Source organism: Pectinophora gossypiella, chromosome 6 (assembly GCF_024362695.1).
Source record: "Pectinophora gossypiella chromosome 6, ilPecGoss1.1, whole genome shotgun sequence".
NCBI lineage: Eukaryota > Metazoa > Arthropoda > Insecta > Lepidoptera > Gelechiidae > Pectinophora > Pectinophora gossypiella.
The window spans coordinates 7,889,501-7,910,568 of NC_065409.1; the positions used below are offsets into that span (position 1 = coordinate 7,889,501).

The 21,068-nt window shown below is 38.7% G+C and overlaps 1 protein-coding gene across 8 annotated transcripts in view; it reads right to left on the reverse strand.

Annotated features, from left to right (window-relative positions):
* The window catches only part of LOC126367671 (kinase D-interacting substrate of 220 kDa B), a 44,500-nt gene that overhangs the window by 6,548 nt on the left and 16,884 nt on the right, over positions 1 to 21,068 (reverse strand). For all 8 annotated transcript variants that reach the window (XM_050011306.1, XM_050011301.1, XM_050011302.1 and 5 more), the window contains exons 3-19: positions 20,059 to 20,256; positions 16,238 to 16,347; positions 14,028 to 14,248; positions 13,295 to 13,452; positions 12,626 to 12,829; positions 11,779 to 11,922; positions 10,990 to 11,287; positions 9,861 to 10,068; positions 9,223 to 9,360; positions 8,494 to 8,664; positions 7,510 to 7,626; positions 6,896 to 7,091; positions 4,273 to 4,452; positions 2,207 to 2,401; positions 1,463 to 1,745; positions 1,069 to 1,234; positions 312 to 490 (exon numbers count right to left, since the gene is read on the reverse strand). In XM_050011306.1, coding sequence (XP_049867263.1) covers positions 312 to 490; positions 1,069 to 1,234; positions 1,463 to 1,745; positions 2,207 to 2,401; positions 4,273 to 4,452; positions 6,896 to 7,091; positions 7,510 to 7,626; positions 8,494 to 8,664; positions 9,223 to 9,360; positions 9,861 to 10,068; positions 10,990 to 11,287; positions 11,779 to 11,922; positions 12,626 to 12,829; positions 13,295 to 13,452; positions 14,028 to 14,248; positions 16,238 to 16,347; positions 20,059 to 20,256 — 3,166 coding nt within the window. The remainder of the gene's footprint in view (positions 1 to 311; positions 491 to 1,068; positions 1,235 to 1,462; positions 1,746 to 2,206; positions 2,402 to 4,272; positions 4,453 to 6,895; positions 7,092 to 7,509; positions 7,627 to 8,493; positions 8,665 to 9,222; positions 9,361 to 9,860; positions 10,069 to 10,989; positions 11,288 to 11,778; positions 11,923 to 12,625; positions 12,830 to 13,294; positions 13,453 to 14,027; positions 14,249 to 16,237; positions 16,348 to 20,058; positions 20,257 to 21,068) is intronic.

Here is a 21,068-nt window from a genome sequence, read left to right on the forward strand (position 1 = left end):
AATGTGATATGTAATTGTAACATAAATTGATTGAAGTTTAATTAATATTCATAGGCCTTATAGGCGATTTAGCAAGCCACAGGTCAAACAAACGGACAACCAGCGAGGATAAGTATGCGGGCTTTACAGGAGGCCTAGAGACCTAGCATAAACTCGATCCACTACTGGATGTCAACATGAGCAAGCTAGTATACAAATGCGAAATTCTTTTCTTCGAACTAAAAGGATTCAAACAGCTGAGTAGCTTTTATAAAATGATAGCTTGTCCCCTATGCTTAATAAGTAAGATATTTGCCGTTTCTGTTAATTACCTTTGATAACCTTCTTGATATAAGGGTCGAGGTTGATGGTGAACGGCAGAAATATCTTGAGGTCGGCCGCGGTGAGTGTGGAGCGGTGGAAGCTCAAGAACACCTCCAGCTTCCTCTCATCTCTGTCCAGCTCCATCAGCGTGCTGGCTTCACGAAGACTGCTCATCAAAGGCTTTACTCTGGAAATAAATTAGGAATAAGTGGAGAGTTTTGTGGGGATCTTAGAGCGCAAGTCTGTGTCGACAGAAAAGGGGATTATAACGAGCCATGTCAAGGGCGTTGGGGGGTCAATAATTACCTCGAACTTTGGTTTGGAGAGTTCGATCGTCGACTTTACGATCTAAGCGGCAGAAGACGACGAAATAACCATGTACCACTCCAATGAAACGTCCAAGAGCAACCTCCAATGCGGCCTATTACGGCTTTTCGCTCTAAGTCTTATCCGATTCAAGTCCGAGAATGATAGACGGTAAACATACTATGAGATATCGGACGGACCACGGATGGGTTTGGGCTCAAGCTACCTTACAAGTAGTTCTATAGCTACTTAGGATCCGTTATTTAATGGACTCGGATTGAATAAGAATCCGAGTAGGGTGAAAACGTTATTAGTGAGTAGATGCTCCTCTATGCTCCACGATGACGCGGAATATATAACGTTAATCCCAGTAATTGACAAGTGGCAAAGGAGCGTAGCCCAGCATAGTACCCAAAATCTTATGGTGCGGTTTAACCTGCGAATAAACAGTTCACTAACTTTTCATAAATATGTTTGAGCGATGTGGTGTCATCGATGTGGTCTTCATACGTCTCATGGTGGTAGATGATCCAGGATGTACGGAACGGCCACTGTTCCGTGAGGTTCACCCACGACGCCAGTTGGTACCAGTTGAATTCGATTTGGAATGCTTTTAGGAGACGACCTGTGGATAATGTTTCAGTTATTTATTATGAGTAAATAAACAAAATGATATAATCAAGAATATGAAATTCGACTTCTGGCAATGGGAACAAAGTTGGACCAAGTTTACACAAAAAAAATGCACAAACGAGACGAAAAAATGCAGCTATTACCGATCAGACACCAGCATGGCATTTGTTATTCTGCCATTTTTTTAATCGGAAGTCGCAAGCCATATTAACGTTCTTACCAGTAACATAGAGCACATTCATAAGCCGCCTCATACTCCGAGGATTGACGTCACTGAAGTAATCATCCGTGAGCAGCACTCGCCCGAGGTCTGCTGCGCCGGCCGCGGGCGCTGCAGCCCTATGGAGCCCTGACGCCACCGACGAAGCCACAGACTCCGAGGGTCGCAGTCTCCGAGCCCGCGCCGCCGCCGCGCTGCTAGTCGGCTCTTTGCCAGACTGATTCTTGATGCGTTCCTGACTCGACATCAGTTCTGATGTTGAGGATAGGCGACGCGCTGATACCTGTTCAGGATGGTCAATCAGTCAATCGCACCCTCCTCCATCTCACAACTCACATACCACTGGCGGTGATGCAATTATATGGAAATTATGGAAATACTGAGGTATGACACCATCAAAAAATATACTTGTTGTTACGTAATTCTAAATTTTATAATTTATTATGGTCATCTATCCGATTTACTTTAGTAGTGGTGGTCTTGCGGCTTGCTTCTCACACGGAGCGAGCCGGTTGGCACCCCGGTACTGGACTTACACCAATGAGTTATTAATTTAATTTTAAGTACAGTTTACATTAGCGCAGAAAGCTCGGTGAGGTGTTGATACTTAGAAAACGTAGTAAATTACATCCTCTTTGGTACTTATTTAATTTTGCAATGGATGTTCCTCTGACTACACAAATTAGGATATAATATTGAGCTTATTTATGTTTGTTATGTATCTATCCATCCCTTGATACTCACCGATCTCTGCAACGAGGTAGAGAAGTCATCAGCGGGCGTGGCTTGCAGCCGTCTGGCGGCGGCCTGTTGCGCTGCCTTCACTCGACGCAGCGCGGAGTTCTGCAGATAGAACGGCAGTTGCACCATGTTCCTGAGGTAGTCCCACCCACCAATGTTGCTCTCAGAGAACGCTCGTCGACTGTTGATTTCCACCGCCTGCAAATATCAATACGTTTGAAAGTTATAAGATCCAATTCTAATTAAAACCCTAACTACATTGTTTGCCTATTGTGTTTGGAAATATGGGTCTTACGAGGTTAAGCTTTGTTTCTGATTGTTTGTGGCTCTGACCATTCCATTGGGGATCACTCGCGTGAGTTCATGTCTAAACACAGATATAATATAAATATTATACATGTGTATTTTTCTTACAAAAGTTAGACAACATTACTTAGCACATAAATTCCTCACAGTGTTTTGCCTTCATAACATTTTATTTATTTACTTTTATCAGTTTTTTTTGACGTGACCTGCCGCAGATGGCATTAACTACTTGGCCGGACAAATGGGGAGCGCTGAAGGCTCTCACCCGGTAATTTATATCAGTAACAAGATTACAAGACCTTTTATATTAAAAATGATCTCGATAAATATTTTGTAATATTGGTACTTATAGGACAGATATCTGGTAATTGAATATATACAGTAATATTGTCCTATAAAGGAGGAGCTATATTTAAATATAAATAATATAAAAAAAAAACTTTATACAACGATCATAACAGCAAGTATAAAAACATTCATGCAACAACAATAAATATGAAATAATTTATTTTAATTTAAAAATTGTATGCAAAAAGGTGCTTAGTCGTTAGGTCATATTATATTCTATTCTTTAATCTGTTCTTCCAAGTATATTTTCTATTGAAAGCATGACTCAGCAGTTAGTTACAAAATATTGGAAGTATGTATGCCTATCTGCCAACGACAAAGCATTAACCTTTTCCCGGGGAACTCTCCATATAGTATCACAATGACCATGCATCGATATCACAACAGCTGTCGACTAAGCTAAAGGAGGGGACACACCAAACGTCAACCTGGACTAACCTCCATCCAAGCAACCTGCGTACATGTGAAGCAAGTTAATGTATTAGCTCTATATCCGTTACCATAACACAAAATTTAAATAAGTGATTCGATTATTGTAACTCATTCCGTCATTCATATATTCTATTTTTTTATGATTACTGCAGTAAGTACTTTAGTACAATTTTAATGTGTTATATTTTTAGCAATGTTAAAAGCACTAAAATTACTTTTGTGCCGTTAAATAATACTTTTTTTCGTAGTTACTTATTAAAGTTACTATTGCGAACGATATTTTTGACTAATAAAGAACAAACTTTCTTACCATAACTACGGAAAATTTACAATAATTGGATAGTTTCCTAGGTCAAAGATAAGTAATTAAAATGTTATTTAATAATTAAATGTAACATTGGCCCCGATTCCTGCAGACACCGCCTAATTTTATTTTAAGTTATATCCGTCATTGTCATATCCGTAGAAAAGGAAAGGGACGGATGATTCACAGCTCTTAATTTTAGGAAAAATGAGTAAATGAATGAATAACCCGGGCGAATCAAAAGGTACGTCGCTGGTATGCAATCCTTTTGACGTGCTGTCTACTTAACTGTATCGGGTTATTGACGGATGTAAAATTTTTAGACGGTTGTTTTAGATTTGTGCTTAAAATTGACGTGTGTTCCATAAATTTTATGCTTGTCGATTACCCGTCCCTTTCCTATTCGGCGGATAAGAAAATGACAGATATAACTTAAAATAAAATTAGATGGTATTTACTGGAATTAGCACCAATGAGTTCGATATTTAAACACGTATTCCATGACGTCATAATAAATTGTTTTGACGTTTAATGAAAGTAACTGATTTGACTAAATTGGAAACTAGCCTATTACCGTTTGTTCACCACTCGGTAAGATAATTTACTAATCAGGAATATTTACGAGTCCAAACGTCGCTGTTAACTAGCCACTAGAATTTAAATTACTACAAAATCTTACCTTGCTGATGATATGAGGGTCGATTGCCAAGAGGAGTATGAACGGACTCTTGGGGTCTGAGCAGAGGGCGTGGACAGCGTTGAGTAGAGCTAGTACCTTCTCCTGTTCACAGCTGTCAAGAGCATCCACTACCACTACTAGACGCGTCTGTTGTCCCGTGAACGCGTCGAGACATGATACCTAGAAATAAGAACGATGCCCAGGTTAATGATGGCAAATATGGTAGTCTGAAGAATTTGGACAAGTCACTAATAAGTAATAACATAATGTTTTCAGTGAAGATTCCTGCGTCTATTATTCTCTAGTCTTGAGTCTGCGAGTCTTTAAAAACAGTCTTTCGGTTTCTAGACAGGTTTCGGTTTTTAGTGCACATAGCGATATTTAGATAATTACTTGCTCTACCTCATGAAAACTTTCGTCATTCCATACCAACTCCTCCATAAAGTAAAGGAGATCATCGGATTTCGGCCCAGAAGTCAAAGTGCCGGCCAAAAAATAATTTTGCTATATTCCGTTAGATCTTATCCGTCTGAGTATTTATTACTATGGCACCAAATCTGTAGGGTCAATATCTTAGGTTTTATTCGAATTAAAAGAACTGTACATTTCATACATTTTTGGTGAAAATGTAAAGTGCCGGCCAAGTAACTAAAATGGTATATATCCTTAGAACTTATCCGTCTGAGCATTTATTACTATGGCACCAAAGCTGTAGCGTCAATATTTTCGGTTATATTCGAATTAAAAAAAAAAACTTGTATTTTTCATACATTTTGGTGAAAATGTGAAGTGCCGGCCAAGAAACAATATTGGTATATCCCATTAAAACTTATCCATTTGACCATTTATTATTATGGCACCAAACGTCTATGACCATTATTTTGGCTTTTATTGGACTTTACGTTTTAGTTTCTATGTGAAAAGTGCCGGTCAGCAAAAAACACATGTCAAAACTATCGAGAAGATACCTGTAAACATTATTCACTATAACAATAATCGTGTATGACCATTAGTTTGGCTGTTGTTGGATTTTTAAAATCTCGATTTTTGATTTATTTTGTTATAAAATAAAATATGACAGGCGCGTTATTTAAAGGATCGTCAGAATTTTTATTATAATGACATTAAACGTTTATGCCCACTATTTTGAACTCAATTAGATTTCTCAAAAATCTGGAGTTTTCGTACATACCTACACTTTGGCGAAAAAAGTTTTGTCTGGCGATAATGTAAGTAAAGGCGTAATATCGTGGTCGTCTTTGGACACATTTTTATAAATCAAAAATAGGTTTTTGTTTGACCACTATCTCACCTGATGGTGATACACGCTTTAGAAGCTTATTTTTTTTAAGAAAAGTGAGGTACTATGCTATATCGGCCGAGTAGCACCAGGACATTGTGATCGGCATACATGCAAAGTACAACTGCCCGACTCCTGTCTTCCCTAACAGCTACTTCAGACGTCATGCCAAAATAAGAGTTTCGTCACTAGATGGCAAGCTTATCTTTGGAGGGTGGTAGATGGTGATCTACGGTCAAGATGAATCAATACCATAATTCAACCTAAACTTACGCCGTAACGTTGAGGCGAATGCAAAAACTACAACCAACGTCGTATCTAAAATCAGATAGTATTAATATAGAAGTTCATCTAACAACACACAAAACAAAAACACAAAGTATTTATTTGACTGATAACTAGTCATTGGGAAAGCTCTGCTTGTTGTCATTGTTAAAATGTATATAAAAGAAGATTTTTTTAAAAGTCCAATAAACGCCAAAGTCGACATTTGGTAATATAGTAAAAAAATACGTTTCAAGTCGTTTACCAAAAGATTTGACTTATTTTGTTTCGCTGGCTGACATTTTCCCACTTGAACGAAAACGGAAAGAGAGACGAATAAAAGTCATAATAATGGCCAAAAATGTTTCGCGCCAGATTATTATATGTTCTTAAGGTCCTTTGTAATCCGCTGTACCGCAATTTTTGCCCAAAGAACATTATTTTTAAACAAAATAAATAAGAAATCAAGATTTTTAAAATACAATAAAAGGCAAACTAATGGTCATGCACGTTTGGCGCTATATAAAAAAATGTTAACAGGCATCTACTCGATACTCTCAACATGGTATTTTTGCTGGTCGGCACTTTTCACATTTGAACTAAAACTTAAATTCCAATAAAAGTCAAAATAATGGTCATAGATGTTTGGTGTCATATTAAAAATATTGAGAAGCAACTATTAGACAGATTTCACGTATTTTTTTCGATGGCCGACATTTTAACATATTAACCAAAACGGAAAGTCCAATAAATGTCAAAATAATAGTCATAGATGTTTGGCGCCATACTAATAAATGTTCTAACGGTTCTTTGTAATACACCTGTATACCTCTTTTTCCCAACGGACTTAATATTTTTTTTTAGAAAATGTATGAAAAATCGAGATTTTTAAAATCCAATTAAAGTCAAACTAATGGTCATACACGTTTGGTGTCATAGTAAAAAATGTTCAGAGCAATCTACTTGAAAGGTTCGACACATTTTTTTTCTCTGGCCGGCACTTTCAAATTTGGGCCGGCGAAAGTATGGAAAGCCGATGATCTCCTTTAAAAATCTCACCATATGCGTAAGCGTCTGCACTTCAGGTCTCAATGCGAGGGTGGGCGCATCTCTCCTCAGCGCCCGCGTGAGGCGTGTCCGCGGCGACAGCGCCAGTGCTGCCAACACACGGCCCCACGTGTACAGGTTGGCTAACACGACGACGCCGCTCAGCACGCAGGCGCCGATCATCAGCCCCTGTTGGATTTCACGCCGCCTGATCGACGACGACCCACTCTCACTGAGCCGTCGTTTTTGCTAATTCTTATGCTAACTTAAATTAGGGATTTTATTTTTCAAGGTCTCTGTTGGATGAAAGCCTAACACCCCTATTTTTAAATATACTAAAACCTTCTCTTTCTCTCTTCTTCCTGGCGCATTTTCATTTAGTAGGGGGTTGGCCCTCCTAATGATGCCGTGCTAAAATCTTGATTATGCCGCGGAAAAAATACTTTGAATATACAAATTTATTCAAAATTGGTTCTTATTAAGATATCTATTTCGTTACAGTATACATATATAAACTAATCAAAATTACATTGCAGCTTTTTGTAGAAGCAACAAAATTACCCCTGCTTGTATTTGACAATCTACATTCTAATAATATATTTTTTAAATAAATACAACAAACTTACTGCTGATCCTCGCTCCTGTCAGTGAAATACATGATGAGCACGCAGAGGCCCACAAGGATGCATGTGAAGCATACTTCGAACGTCAGGATGTGGGGCACGCAGCATACTCGCCGCCATCTACGAGAATTAATAGCTATCATTCTCACAAATCCGATTTACAGTTAGTTCCTGTTACTACTTACTAATATCACGTAGTCGTTACATGAGTACGTTTTTACAATAAGATTCCCCTTGACATTCCGAATTTCCCTTTGACCAGTTTTAAGATAGTAATTAAATACAAACCTTGTAAAAAAGGTTATTATCAGGTTAGTCATTATTTAGAAGACATGAATGCATGGGATTGACAGCTTGGGAACTGATATTAAGCAGCCAAATTACTAAATTGTACAAAAATATTTTTTTATTAAAGAACGTGTAGGGCCCTGTGCCGAGGTTTTTCTTGCAGCTTTTTTCCCCGGCTATACATAAGCTGCAGTAGTTTCAAACGGATGAGACGTTCGTTACGTAAAAAAATACGATTCTACCTACCGATACGATGTTACCTATTGAATAAAGATATTTTAGAATTTGAGCCATGTCAGAAGCCTTTGGCGGTTCAATAATAAACCTAACACTGGGGCTGCTAACGTTGGTAAATCCACCTTACAACCCACACAATAGAAGAAGATTCCTGCATTTATCCGTTATCTTAAATCAAGTGCTGGGATACAGGTATTATGTATGTTCATATGTATGTATATCTGCATATCTATATAAGGCACCAATCTCCAACGGAAGCAGAAACACAAGTAGTCAACGAGACCCCGCTGAAGATTCACATGATGACCATGATGATGAGATAGATGTCTCGGCAACGGCGTGACTGGTTTACAAACTCGGTATTCACGGTTCTTTTTTAACATTTCCAACAAACATAATAAAATAACTGTTTTGTGAATGGTAAAAAAATAATACAGAATAACTAAAAAGACAACCACTTACTTCCAGCCCGACGTAGAAGATACAGGTTTTGGTCTGAACGCGCGCGCCAATCTGGTACAAATCCGACCATATTGACACTCCAGCGCTTCGGCGAGGCTCGCGATCATCTGCACCACCATCGCCTCGCCTTCCTGCCCGCCGCCGCTCTTCATGCCTTCCGTGAAGTGGAACCTGGAAAAAAATATCACTTTCATTCGTCTGTGATTCAGGCAAACATGTACTGAGCTGTCTGGGACGGTGAGTTTCGTTTTAGAGAGCAAAATCAGCCAAGACGGGAGCATCCTGGCTGGCCTGAGTATTAGGCCTCTTAGCGGCGACAATTTTAAAAGATTTACTTAGGGATATAGGGTGGATGTAAACTAATCGAAAAAAAAACTGTATTTTGAGGGGCGCCACTGTGTGGTCTCCCACCACTTTTAAATATTTTGCTAGAGCCGCCACTGCGCACGGGTTAGAGCTGGATAGGGTAACTTCCATACTAATGAATAGATATCGGTTGAATAATGGCTCACCAGTAATTAAATCATAGCATTACACACATACAACATTATTGTGTGTATGAACGACCAAATATGCTTATTGACTGATGTTTTAGATTAGAAATATCTATGTACGAACACTTTGAATCATAAATCGAAGAGTCTTCGACTTGTACGTTTATAGCGCGTCTGACACGACGGGATAACAATTTGTCATAGATATTATTTCTTACGTTGGAAGGGTGATTACCTTATAGGCGTTGCCGGCAGTGCTCTAGGATCGTTCGGTCCCGGCGGGTGACAGAACACTACTTGAAGCACCAATAACAACGAGCTAAATTTTCGACCGAGAGCTGATAACACTCCTCCGGCCCACCACCATTCATATCTGCAACAATATAATAGGCTAGATGACTGACTCAAAATGCTAATTTTAAAATAGAAGCCAGTCTAAGATGATTAACTGTCAATTTAATTTTTCTTTTGTCCTGTTTTACGAATTTGAATTAAGAATTACATGACTTTTGACTACATTTCTTGTCTTTATTGATGACGTCACACGAATGATGACAAAATGTATCGTTTTGACATTTCGTAAAAAGTATTTTGTGTGACTACTCTTGCCTATGTGGTAGGCTGGTTGGAATACCGCCTGACTCTCATTGAGATGTCGCAGTTTCAAATCCAACACAGGCCTAAATCAAAGATTTTATTTGTTGTCGAAATCATGTTTGGATCTTAAAAATAATTATCACGTGCTCAGCAGTGAAGGAAAACATAGTGACGAAACCCTCATTCCCGAGAATTATGTTTTCGGAGATACGAGACCTAACTTGCAATTGGGCTGGATTATATTTACGTATGTAACACTTTTTGTAAAATACAAACCTATTCCCCAAATAGCATAATATATACAGAGCTAAATATATGGCCGCGAAGAGCGCTGCGCAGACGGCGAGCGCGACGTATGCAGGTGCGCCTGCGACGGCCACGCATGCGCCCAGAGAGAGTGCCACGTGCCACGCGCCCCACGTTACAGCCCACGACCACGTCCACCCGCTCTCACTCCACTGACGGGCGAAGTTCTTCATCTCCTCTGCAAGTTCAGGTAGGTTATATCTTGTCCCCAGAAAATAATAGATTATTGTAGTTTGCATGGTAAATACATATAATACATAAGAAACAGCCTATGTACATCGCTCTGGTGGGCAGAAGCCTCCGGAGGGGGTATGGAGCATACTCGACCACGCTGTTCCAGTGCGAATTTAGTCTAAGGTTAGAGAGATAACCTTTTTCTGAAACTGTTACAATATTATTTGTCTCTCGGACTTAAACTTTTTGTATCTTATTAGGAGATCGGACTGTTTGTAGGTAAGAAGTTGGAAAAGATGATTTATAAAAAAAATGCAACAACACCCGTACAAAATCATCATCGTTGCCAAATATATTGACGAATACAAGGTTTAAAATAAACATTGTTAAAATTATACTTTCTATAAATACTTTTGTTTACGTTATTTTTTGTCATTATTTGAGCTTAGTAAAGCCACGTCACGTTTAGAAGCATCTATTCCGTCACTTCTCTTACGTCAGCTACTTGACAGTCACTGCCATTAAACAGCCGAAAACAGGAAACAGCTGTTGTTTTTACTTGGCGAGTCTAAGTTTTAGACAGGCAGAGGCCTTGAATCTTGTAGACATCTAATTTATTTTAAGTTAAACATGACATTTTCTTATCCGTCGAAGAGAAAAGGGACGGATGATTATCAGATATTTATTTTAAAAAGAATAACTCAGACGAATCAAATAGGCATCTCGTTGGTATGCAACCCGTTTAACGGGTTATTGGCCAATGTAAAATTATGAGGGTTGTGTAAGATTTCTATCTAACATTGACGTGTGTTCCATAAATTTTACTCTGTATTTACTCGTCCTTTTTAAAATAAAATTAGATAGCGTCTGCAGGAATCAGCACAATCGCGAATATTATATATTAATAAAAGTAGAGAATACTTACCCTTAAGTTTATTGAGCAAAAATGATTTTCCGGACCCCCACCGCGCGTAGAGGCCCACAGTAATAGGAACCGAGAGACTCGGCTCTGACAACATGTCAGCTAACGCCGCACTATACAACTCATAACCCAACATATTCTCATTGTCCTCATTCGTATTCAACTTGCGAGCACCAAATATCTGCCCTAGTATTGTCTTGTTATAGCTCATGTCTATATTGTACGGAGTTTCGTTCAATTTGTTAGGCTTATACAATAATTGACTATTCTTTGGGTTTCTAAGAAGTATTTCCACTATTTGCTGAAAAAAATAGAGAACGATTATCATTTTAACAGAGTTACTGCAAAACTAGTTACTTTTATTCGTGTTAAGATAGTATATAAGCTTTATCACATAGTTTTCAAATGGCAATATTTTCGCCCCCTATTGGACTACATGGAACTTGAAAACTGCTGGAGAGGAGTATATATATATATACTATACACCTCTGTCTATCTTTTCAGGGACAGGCGTGACGCTATGTTATGTAGTTACTATTATTTAGGTTCACGCACTTTACACACTGTGACTCGATGAAATTGAGTTGCGGACAACCTGTATGATGGTTCAAGTGTCTATTACCAGCACCTACTTACTATCTGTCGGATAAGTTCTAGTTAAGTCTGTCGGACACTTATTTTATTAGGAAGTGGACGCAAGTGCGGTAATTTTCATTAAAACTTTAATTTTTACTAGAAATAAAAGTATAAGGTACTGTTATTTAGGTTTGTTTAAAAGCGAAGTGAACTTACTTTAGAGCGCGCTCTCATAGCGATATGCAGCGCTGTGTCACCGCGGTTGTCCGCTACGTTGACGCGCGCCTTGCGTTCCAGCAGGAGTTGCACCATCTCTGCGTTGCGTGACCTCACCGCGCGGAGTAACGGTGTGTCGCCAGTCTGGTAACATGTAGTTGTATTTAAAACCTAAGACGCAGTGATGAGACGTGCAGAAATGACCAATCACATATCAAATTGCTTACTGGAAGGTCCACAATTTTGTTATTGTAAAATACTGGAGAAAAATAAATTTATTTATTACAGTCAGCGAAAGAAAAGACTCAGTGGGAACGCACATAGTAATAATGTATTTTAAATAATATCGTAGGTTAGGTCTTGTTTAGGCCAATCCGTCGTCAGTAAAGAATTACATCCATAGCGTGTACATTTTAGTTCAGAAATAGGAGTAAATTCTTGTTGTTGGATTTTACAAAAACGAGTCTTTAAAAGTAACTTTAAAAGTAAACATACACACAGTATAATGATTTAAAACGTAACGAACTGTGCAGTAGCCTGTGACTTGGCCTAGGAGATATCTGGGGCGTTAAGAAGGCCGCAATGCAACAGTTGATCTAAAAAGCAATTTTACAATTGCTATTTAACATGTGTTTACATTGCTCGCATACTTTTGTATGCGCAAATGTCAAATTGCAATATTCTTTTTAGATGAATTTCTTCAATGTGGCATTTTAGACTCGCTGTAACACTCGATGTCGTCCTTAGGTTTCCGTATATCTTTATGCATCGGTTTAAACGTGAAAAGGTAATAGACATGTAGCTTTACTTTCAGTTTTATAACATTTGTATGGATTTTTTTACTTACAACAGTGCAATGCTCCAGATCAGGGTTAGAAGCAAGCAGTAGCTTGAGTATCGCGACGTGTCCCTTCTCCACGGCCGTGTACACCGGCGTCTTTTTATCCTTGCCCGGTAAGTCTACATCCACATGTTTCTTTAGCAATGCTTCTACTATGTTCTTGTGACCGCCTTTCACTGCGTGGATCAGCGGCGTGTCTTTCGAGTGATCCTGGAAGTTTAATGTAAAATACAGAAGGATAAGGGGGACTCAAGGCGAGAAGAGGAGCGGAATTAACCAATCGCAGCGTCCGAGAACAAGAGAACGCTGCCACTCTCTCTCTAGCGGTGATTGGTTGATACCCGCACAGCTCCGCTCGTCGATTATCTTATCCACTTTGGTGGATAATCCACCTTAAGAAACAGTTTTAAAGTATTTAATTTGATGTCATAACAAAATTATTTCGTAAGTACGTAATCGTTACATGAACCACGTCACTACGGGCCACACGGGCCCTTGGCGCTCCAATAACAAACCAGAATCTAGGGTTGATAAGATCATTGACCTTACAAATCATATGGCAGAAGTAGTATTATAATATTACTGAACAATGTGAAGGACATTGTGATTCTATGATCTAAAAGACAATTGAGTCGCAAGTACAAATTGTAGTAAATAAATTGTTGTAATAATTACCTGTACATTAATATAAGCACCGGAGTTAATAAGCGCTAACGCGATATCGAAGTAGCCTTCCTTACAAGCTATAGCTAACGCCGTGTAGCCGTCTTTGTCTAACGCGTTCACGTTCGGTTTATGTTCTAGAAGCATCTGCACGATTTCGAAGTGATTCCCTGGAAGGAGGGTAAAAATGTAATGAAGAGTAAGTACTACTATTAAGGGAATGAGTGAATGTTTATGGCGATTATATACGGCGATCTCACCCCTTCTGAGTATTACATTAGACTTAAATGGTCATAATCCGCTAAGAATTAAGGAGGAGGGATTATGTCTCGCTCGCATTTACGAGTTAGGCGGCACACGGTAAGAAAGAGATTTTTGTATGGAGTGTCCCGTCTGTGATTGGGATATAGAACTACAAACATGTCAGTACAATTAGTCCTAAAACACAATTAACACCATGTCAACTACAGCCTGGAGTCTCCAACCACCAGGTTTATAACTTGATATATTGGAAAAGCCTGTTTGTAACTTTTTAATCTTGGATGTTTCATGTTTGGAGTAAATAGGCAAACTTCTATTATTACTAGTCAGACTTATTCCACCTGAACCCGCATCGTCACTTATCAATTCCATATAAGTTTAAGGCTGCAAGTTGTCTTCGTTTACTTGTGATTCTGCCTACCGCATTCCGGATAACGGGCTTGAGTTTGTATGTAAGTTATTTGTACTATATTTGAAATCATACCTTGCGTAGCCTGTAATAACGGGGTCCAACAGTACATGCCAGCGGTATTAGGGTCTGCGCCTGCGCGCAACAGCGCAGTGCACGAAGTCACGTCACCGGCGCGTGCGGCCCATGTTAGTGCGGACGTAGCGTACTTGTCGCACGAGTTAGCGCGCGCACCCGCCGCTAGGAGGCGCTGCACCACGCCGCTGTGCTTCCTACCCGCTGCCCACACTAGCGAACTGAAAAGAAAAAAAACATAACTATAATGATCTTTTATAGTGAATTAGTAGTAGAATCAGAGTTTTAGGCCTAAAGAACTGTTGGATTTGCTTCAAGCTCTTTAAAATTTTCTATTTGATTTTCAGTACTTACTACTTACTACGGGATTTTTTAGTTATTCGCGTGAGAAACATATTGCAAATTTGCAACAGCATATCCTTGCAGATTACGTCGAAAGTTTTCAGCAAATAAAAAACTAATTTCACGAAATATATGGAAATTACAAAACAAGTTTCAAAGCTTCATAATTTCTGTTTGTATTTAACAGTTCAAAATTGTGAGCACATTCCCTTATGTCAATAAAAATAATTGGTTCAATATATTATTTATGCCTTATAGCATTTGTAAATTATTCCCACTCTCATACTACATTATTGCAATCATAAATTAAAACAATGACATCTAATAAAACTTGTCATTATTACTTAGCAACACGATAGTTTACTTTGTTGCGTTCATACTTGACCCGAAGCGTTTGTTGGTAAACAGTGCGATTTATATTCGCAGTTAGTTGCCTCCACGTTATTGAAATGGCAAAAGAAGACTCATATTATTTTCTTCCATAATTATTCCTGAATCATATCACCATTACTCATAACTTTAAATAACTAGTAGATTCTTCGCTGTCAACTGCCTGTCTGTCATTGAACTTGAAGGTAAAGATAAAAGTAGTATATTTCAGATATTTTCTGTTTTGCTCTCACATGTGGTCCAGCACTCACGTGCTAACTATTAACCTAAATAAATGAAATGTATGATGATTTGATTTATTATGGGCAATACCAACGAGAGAGAAGGCCAAAACGTTGTTTCAGAAGTCAGAATTTCATAATCGAAGCATAAATTGTATCTGTTCAAACGGACGAGACAATGACCTCTACGATGGGAGCCATAAGACTTCGTAACACCGGGATGTGGAATAACCATGACATGGGATCACCAAAATTCTAGACAGGGCAATACAACATAACAAATCGCTCCTCGCCCACGCGACAGGAATCCCACAAACGCAACTAAGAGAAAAAGGAACTATGCGATAAGTCTGCTAGAAACAGAGCGAGATCAGTCCGGCGTCATAAAACTCCGTATCTACACGGATGTCTTCAAATTGTCCTCGGGAACGGGAGCTGGAATATTCTCACTCGATTCTAATATGAATATATCACTGCAAACTACCCAGGATGTCTGGATGCAAAAGAAACTGCCTCCTATGTAGTCCTGGAATGCACGGGAGTGACAGCACAACGGGTAGAAATCCTCAAAGGAACGGGGTCGCTCCGCGAAGCCTGTGATAATCCCAGAAGGCTTCTGAGCTTCTGGAAGGAGTTAGGTTGGCTTACGTAGTCAACAACAGCACGCATAATGGACCGCGGAATAGAGCCCACTAACCTAATTTAATTGTTGTTATTTAGTTATATTGTGTGTACTATTGTGGATAAAAAACATAGAACACGTTCAGCTGCTTCTCTTCCCGGGCATGTCGTAAAAACCGACAGAGGGATTGTGTCCTCTAACATGATGGACTAATGTTATGGGCGATAGGCTGATCCCTTATCACCATAAGGTTCATCATATCCATCTTTGGAATTCGTATCAACAGTGGCTGCAAGTTGTCTTTGATTACTTGTGGCTCTGCCCACCCCATTAGGGATTACGGGCGTGAGTTTATGTATGTATGTGTATGTATGTATGTATTGTGGATATTAGATTAGATCTATACTCTGTATACTATAATTCGGCTATGTGTTATCTATTACCTGTTTGTGTACCTAAAATAAAATAAATAAATAATATAACTGTAACAAAAACAAAATTATCTTATAAGGCGATCTATTTAAGAAAACTCAAATATTTGTTGTCCACTATTGGCTTCGTTACCACATTACCCGACGGGGTTATCCTCTACCTTAACTAAATCACATACTGATATCGATGATGACAAAACTTACTTGATATTATAGTTGCCATGGGCGTGCACGTCAGCTCCCTTCTCCAGAAGTAGCGCGACCACATCCTCGTGACCCTTGTATGACGCCCACATTAGCGGCGACCACCCACCCTGCACATAAGATATATTTTAATTATGTATTTATAATTTATAAGCATACTTATAAAGTTTATACAGACAGAGACCAGACAAGTCTGTAATCCTTATCGGGGTGGATAGACTCACAAGTAACCAGAACACAACTTGCAGTCACAGTTGGTTTTCAAGAGAATAGGCATTTGCTAGGTAAGCGTGATCCGCCTTAGACCACATCGTCTCTTACCATCAGGTGACATTGTAGTTAAAAGCCAGTGAAAATTCTTGATTTACAAAATTAAAGTAAAATTAAAACAGGTTAATAGCGGGCCCTGGGTTGGTAATCCACCTCACAATCCATACGACAGAAGAAGAAACGGGCCCTGTGCTAGGGTTCCCCTGTATGGCAGTAGCCCTAAAATAATACAATGTTTGCTAAAAGATTAGTCTTTAAGTATACAAAGTCCTTTGATATCATGACCCATGCCGCCATACAAAAGTATTTTTTGTTTTTTTTTATAGAACTCACCTATGCTAGGGAAACTCACAAAGAGAAAATTAAATCGAAAAAATCTGACTCGGACGGGACTTGAACCCGCAGCTTTTGTCAAGCCAGGACGAGCGTAACCATTACACGACCGGGTCGTCCTCCTGTCTATGCGAAATCCTTTCGATATATATATCGTTATTAAGCCGACGCCGGCGGCATCTATCTAGAATATCGTCGAGTACTCTTTTTTACGGAGTAGACTTGTTTTTAGATTTAATTCTCTCTTTGAGAAAGTAAAGTATTTATAGTTTAAAAGGCTTTGGATTCTTATCGGGTCGTGTCGTCGCAGTATACTGAAGGTTTACACTGTCTAAGTTGATAGACGTGCCTAGATAAGTTTAGTGGAGACTCTCAGAAGGGAATGTTAACTTTATTAGATAGTGCATCATACAGTCACATTTATGTTCTCTGGTGCTCACTAACTACTGGCATAGGTGAAGGTATGCCTGTCCGAAAGACAGAACAGTGCAGTGTCCAAGAACTGCAATAAAACTAAATTATGGAAATGTCTCAACTACAGAAATAACATGGACTTAAACTCGGTTTGTCTCGTTTTAATGCGATAATATTTTATATATTTTATGATCGTCAAACGTCGCCATTTATACGAATAACACCAGTACCAGTGTGGTACAGATGTAAACTTTTGTCCTCTTTGCCGGGAATTAATATTTATTGTGCCCTGAGATATAGATTATATTTACAAAATCATTTATAGCTGTCATCAACATCGTAAATTATATTGTCTCCTTGAATTTCCGTATGTCTCACAGCCGATTTTCTCGCAACCATCTTAACCCCGCAAAGATTTGGAGCTCGGTTTAGTAGGTACATAAACATGGCATGAAACCATTTGAAGGACTATTCGAAAAGCATATAAGTATATTAAAGGTAACAACAAAAAATACAAATGATATAACTGCAGTAACTATTCGAAAACAGACCATAGAACGCGCCACCTTGACACTATTCCTATAATTAGGGATTTACTAGTGAAAGAAATCTTTCGTTGAGAAATAAATGTTTCGTGATTCATGTTACATCTGTGATATTGTTGTTGACGAGTGTATTTTGACTGGATAAAAGAATGTATACATACATATACAGTGAATGTCAGTGACATTTTGGCAAGGGTCCACTGGCGATATAAATACGCTTACCAATTTTGTGTTCTCGATCCAGAGCACAATTTGGTCATTGCTCTATTATAATATTTAGGTCACATGTGCATTCGTTTAATATACGATGCATTTAGTCTTATACGGTTATGTAACTCGTTACTGTGATTGCCTTCTAATAGCTTCTGAAATTACTACGTCGTTGTCTCAAGACGCGTGTTGTGTTAGATACTCCAGAGGATACACCACTCTTCGAGTCTATTTTCTAAACATCTATACTTAGAATTTTCAATATTTAGTGGATTGTCATTAGTTTAAAGTGCGACCGTGATGCATACGCTCCCGACAATCACGCGTTACGAAAACAGCGTGAACTGCCAACGCTATACTAACATACTCCACGAAAATAACGCAAAAGTACGCACAGCTGCTCTGTAAATATCTACTCATCACGATAAACAATGTGCCCAAGTCGCCTGTGAAGTTATCTCTTTCACCTATTAATAATTTGCGAAAGAATTTAACAACAATAATAAGTGGACAACCATGTCATATTAACTCATTGTTATTATCTACATTGTCGTTACTTTAAATAGTTTAATATGCAGCCACAGAACTAAATCATGATAAAATAAGTGACTATTGATAAGATCTCACCTTGTAGCTCTATGTAAAGGTGTTGATAGATTCAAGCCTATGCTGTGAATGCTTGTGAGCCATGGCCGTTCTTAAAATTGTCTAACTGAACAACAAATAGAGACAAACATTTTCACGACAATTCTAGTGAATGCTCGTTATTCTCTTCAAAATGCTCGCCAGAATTCTCGATAAAACGCTCCCGTTTATTTCTCTGTAATGTGATATTTTCTAGAATGCTCATTACAAGTGAATGCTTAAGTCTATCTGCGTCTTAAGGTTTCATATTACGCTTCTCAAATGCAGTTACTTTATGTTAGACGCCTTGAATTACAAGTTCAGCCAAAATGATTTAGTGAGTAGGGATTGTTTGTGCCACCCTTTCTGGCATCGTGTCAGTTATGTCAAACTGTACCCTCAAAATTTCTGCACATACACCCACGAAAATGCAACCGCCCATCTGTTCGCTCTTTGTGCATGACTCACGTTTCCTCAAGCTATGACTGATGTGACACCCGTGCATTTCCTCATTTCCTAAGTATTTTCGAGCCAAAATGTGACAGATGTTATTTATATTTATGACAATTAAGAATATTGGCTGTTACGTAAAAGCATAACGATTATATTTCCCGAAGTTTCAGTTTTTAGTATAATGGTCGCGAACGTTTAAGCCGCGTCTAGCTGTCCGCGTTAGTAGACGAGACGTAGATAGCTATGCAATAAATACACAGCCTCTAGGGTCGACGGGAGCTCCAGAATCCAGTAGTTCTCTAACGATGGCCAGATTTTAGAGGATGTTATGTACGATTCTGACGACCCGATTACCTACTCTAGCTATAGAAGCGGCTAACCAGTTCGTGACAACAAACACTTCTGGACCCTGATACCGACCCCCCGGCGTGGTCGATGATTTCCCTCATTCAGCGCTTACCGCTATTGACCCACTAAGGTCGATTAATTATTTCAAATATGATCCCCTGCGCCGAGGTTCGCGCCGAACTGGGCACCCCCAGGCCTGTTGACTTAAATTTTATGCCGAGTGAGAGCCCTCAGTCCGATTTGTCCGAGTTAATGCCACCTGCGGCAAATCTACAATAAGTTACGTCAAAAATAATGGTCAGATGTCTGCGCCTGCGAAGGAGTATGTTAAGTCACACTGTGCAATACTTGTTTGAAATAAGAAAAATAGATAAAAGTGTCTACGAACTTTAAATCGTCTTGTTAAAAAAAAAGTAAAAAGGTTAGGCATACACTTAGAGACTTCCTTTTCCTCATCTGTAATAGATGAACGATATTTTTTCTCTGTTTAATACTTAAATAATAAACAGGATAAAAAGGTGTGCTTTTGTGTAATCATGTTGCGATTGAAAAATAATTTCTCCTAGAAAACTTAGTGTTTGTGTATAAAATACCAATGCAGGGCAGGAATGCCATAACACTTACACAGTCTCGAGGGTCAACGCGAGCTCCAGCGTCCAGCAGATCTTTGACGATGGCCAGGTGTCCGCCACGCGCCGCGAACGCTAGCGGCGTCCACCCGTCCGCGTCCGCAGCGCCTGCGTCCGCGCCCGCAGCCAGTAATAGCCGCACCGCAGCGGTTCGCCCAGTCTCGCATGCGCACATAAGCGCTGTTGTGCCATTCTGTTCGAAATTAAAAAAATATAAAATAAAATAGGTGACACTTGACGTAACTTCATGTAACGTGATCGTAGACTTGTAGTCTATGTTAAACTTAATAAGTAAAGTAACTTTGAGTAAACTGACCTATAAGAATTTACTGTAACGGAATTTGTGTACCTACTCATATTTATATTCCGTTACTAAATACATATATTTAAATATGACGTCTTATATGTCTATTAGTTATTTATTACGTAAATATTTATATCCCCACCTTTATTCGAAAAAAAAAAACAATATCGCATTGCCACAAAAAATAGGTTCCGAATTTCCGATAGGTAGATTAATATGTAAACAAACAGTAACATTTTCCTTAAAACGTATCCTTTCCTTGAAATGATTTTCCGAACGTAATAACAATAATTATTATAATATACTGATAAGATTGGGCAGCCGACTGACTACCAGTATCGCATCGCATAATATATTTTAATATACAAAATATAATGTAGTGAATATTATAAACCCCATACAGCCAATAAAATCGCGTATATATCTACTATCAGATGATAATAGGTAGGTATATTAGTAAGAGCAATCGTCAAATTATCATAATTTAAAAAACAAGGAAAATGCAAAACACTTTTGTTTTGAAACTGGTGACGCACGTGCACGCACCGGTTTACATCACGTGTTTAAAGTTGTCAATATTTTATAACCTATCTAGGTCATAAAATGTCAAGTATGATAAAGTAAAAGGACATAATACAAGAAAACATTATTTTAAAGAGGAAGGGGGACCTATGATAGCCGAAGAAGGTAATTTAAAAAAT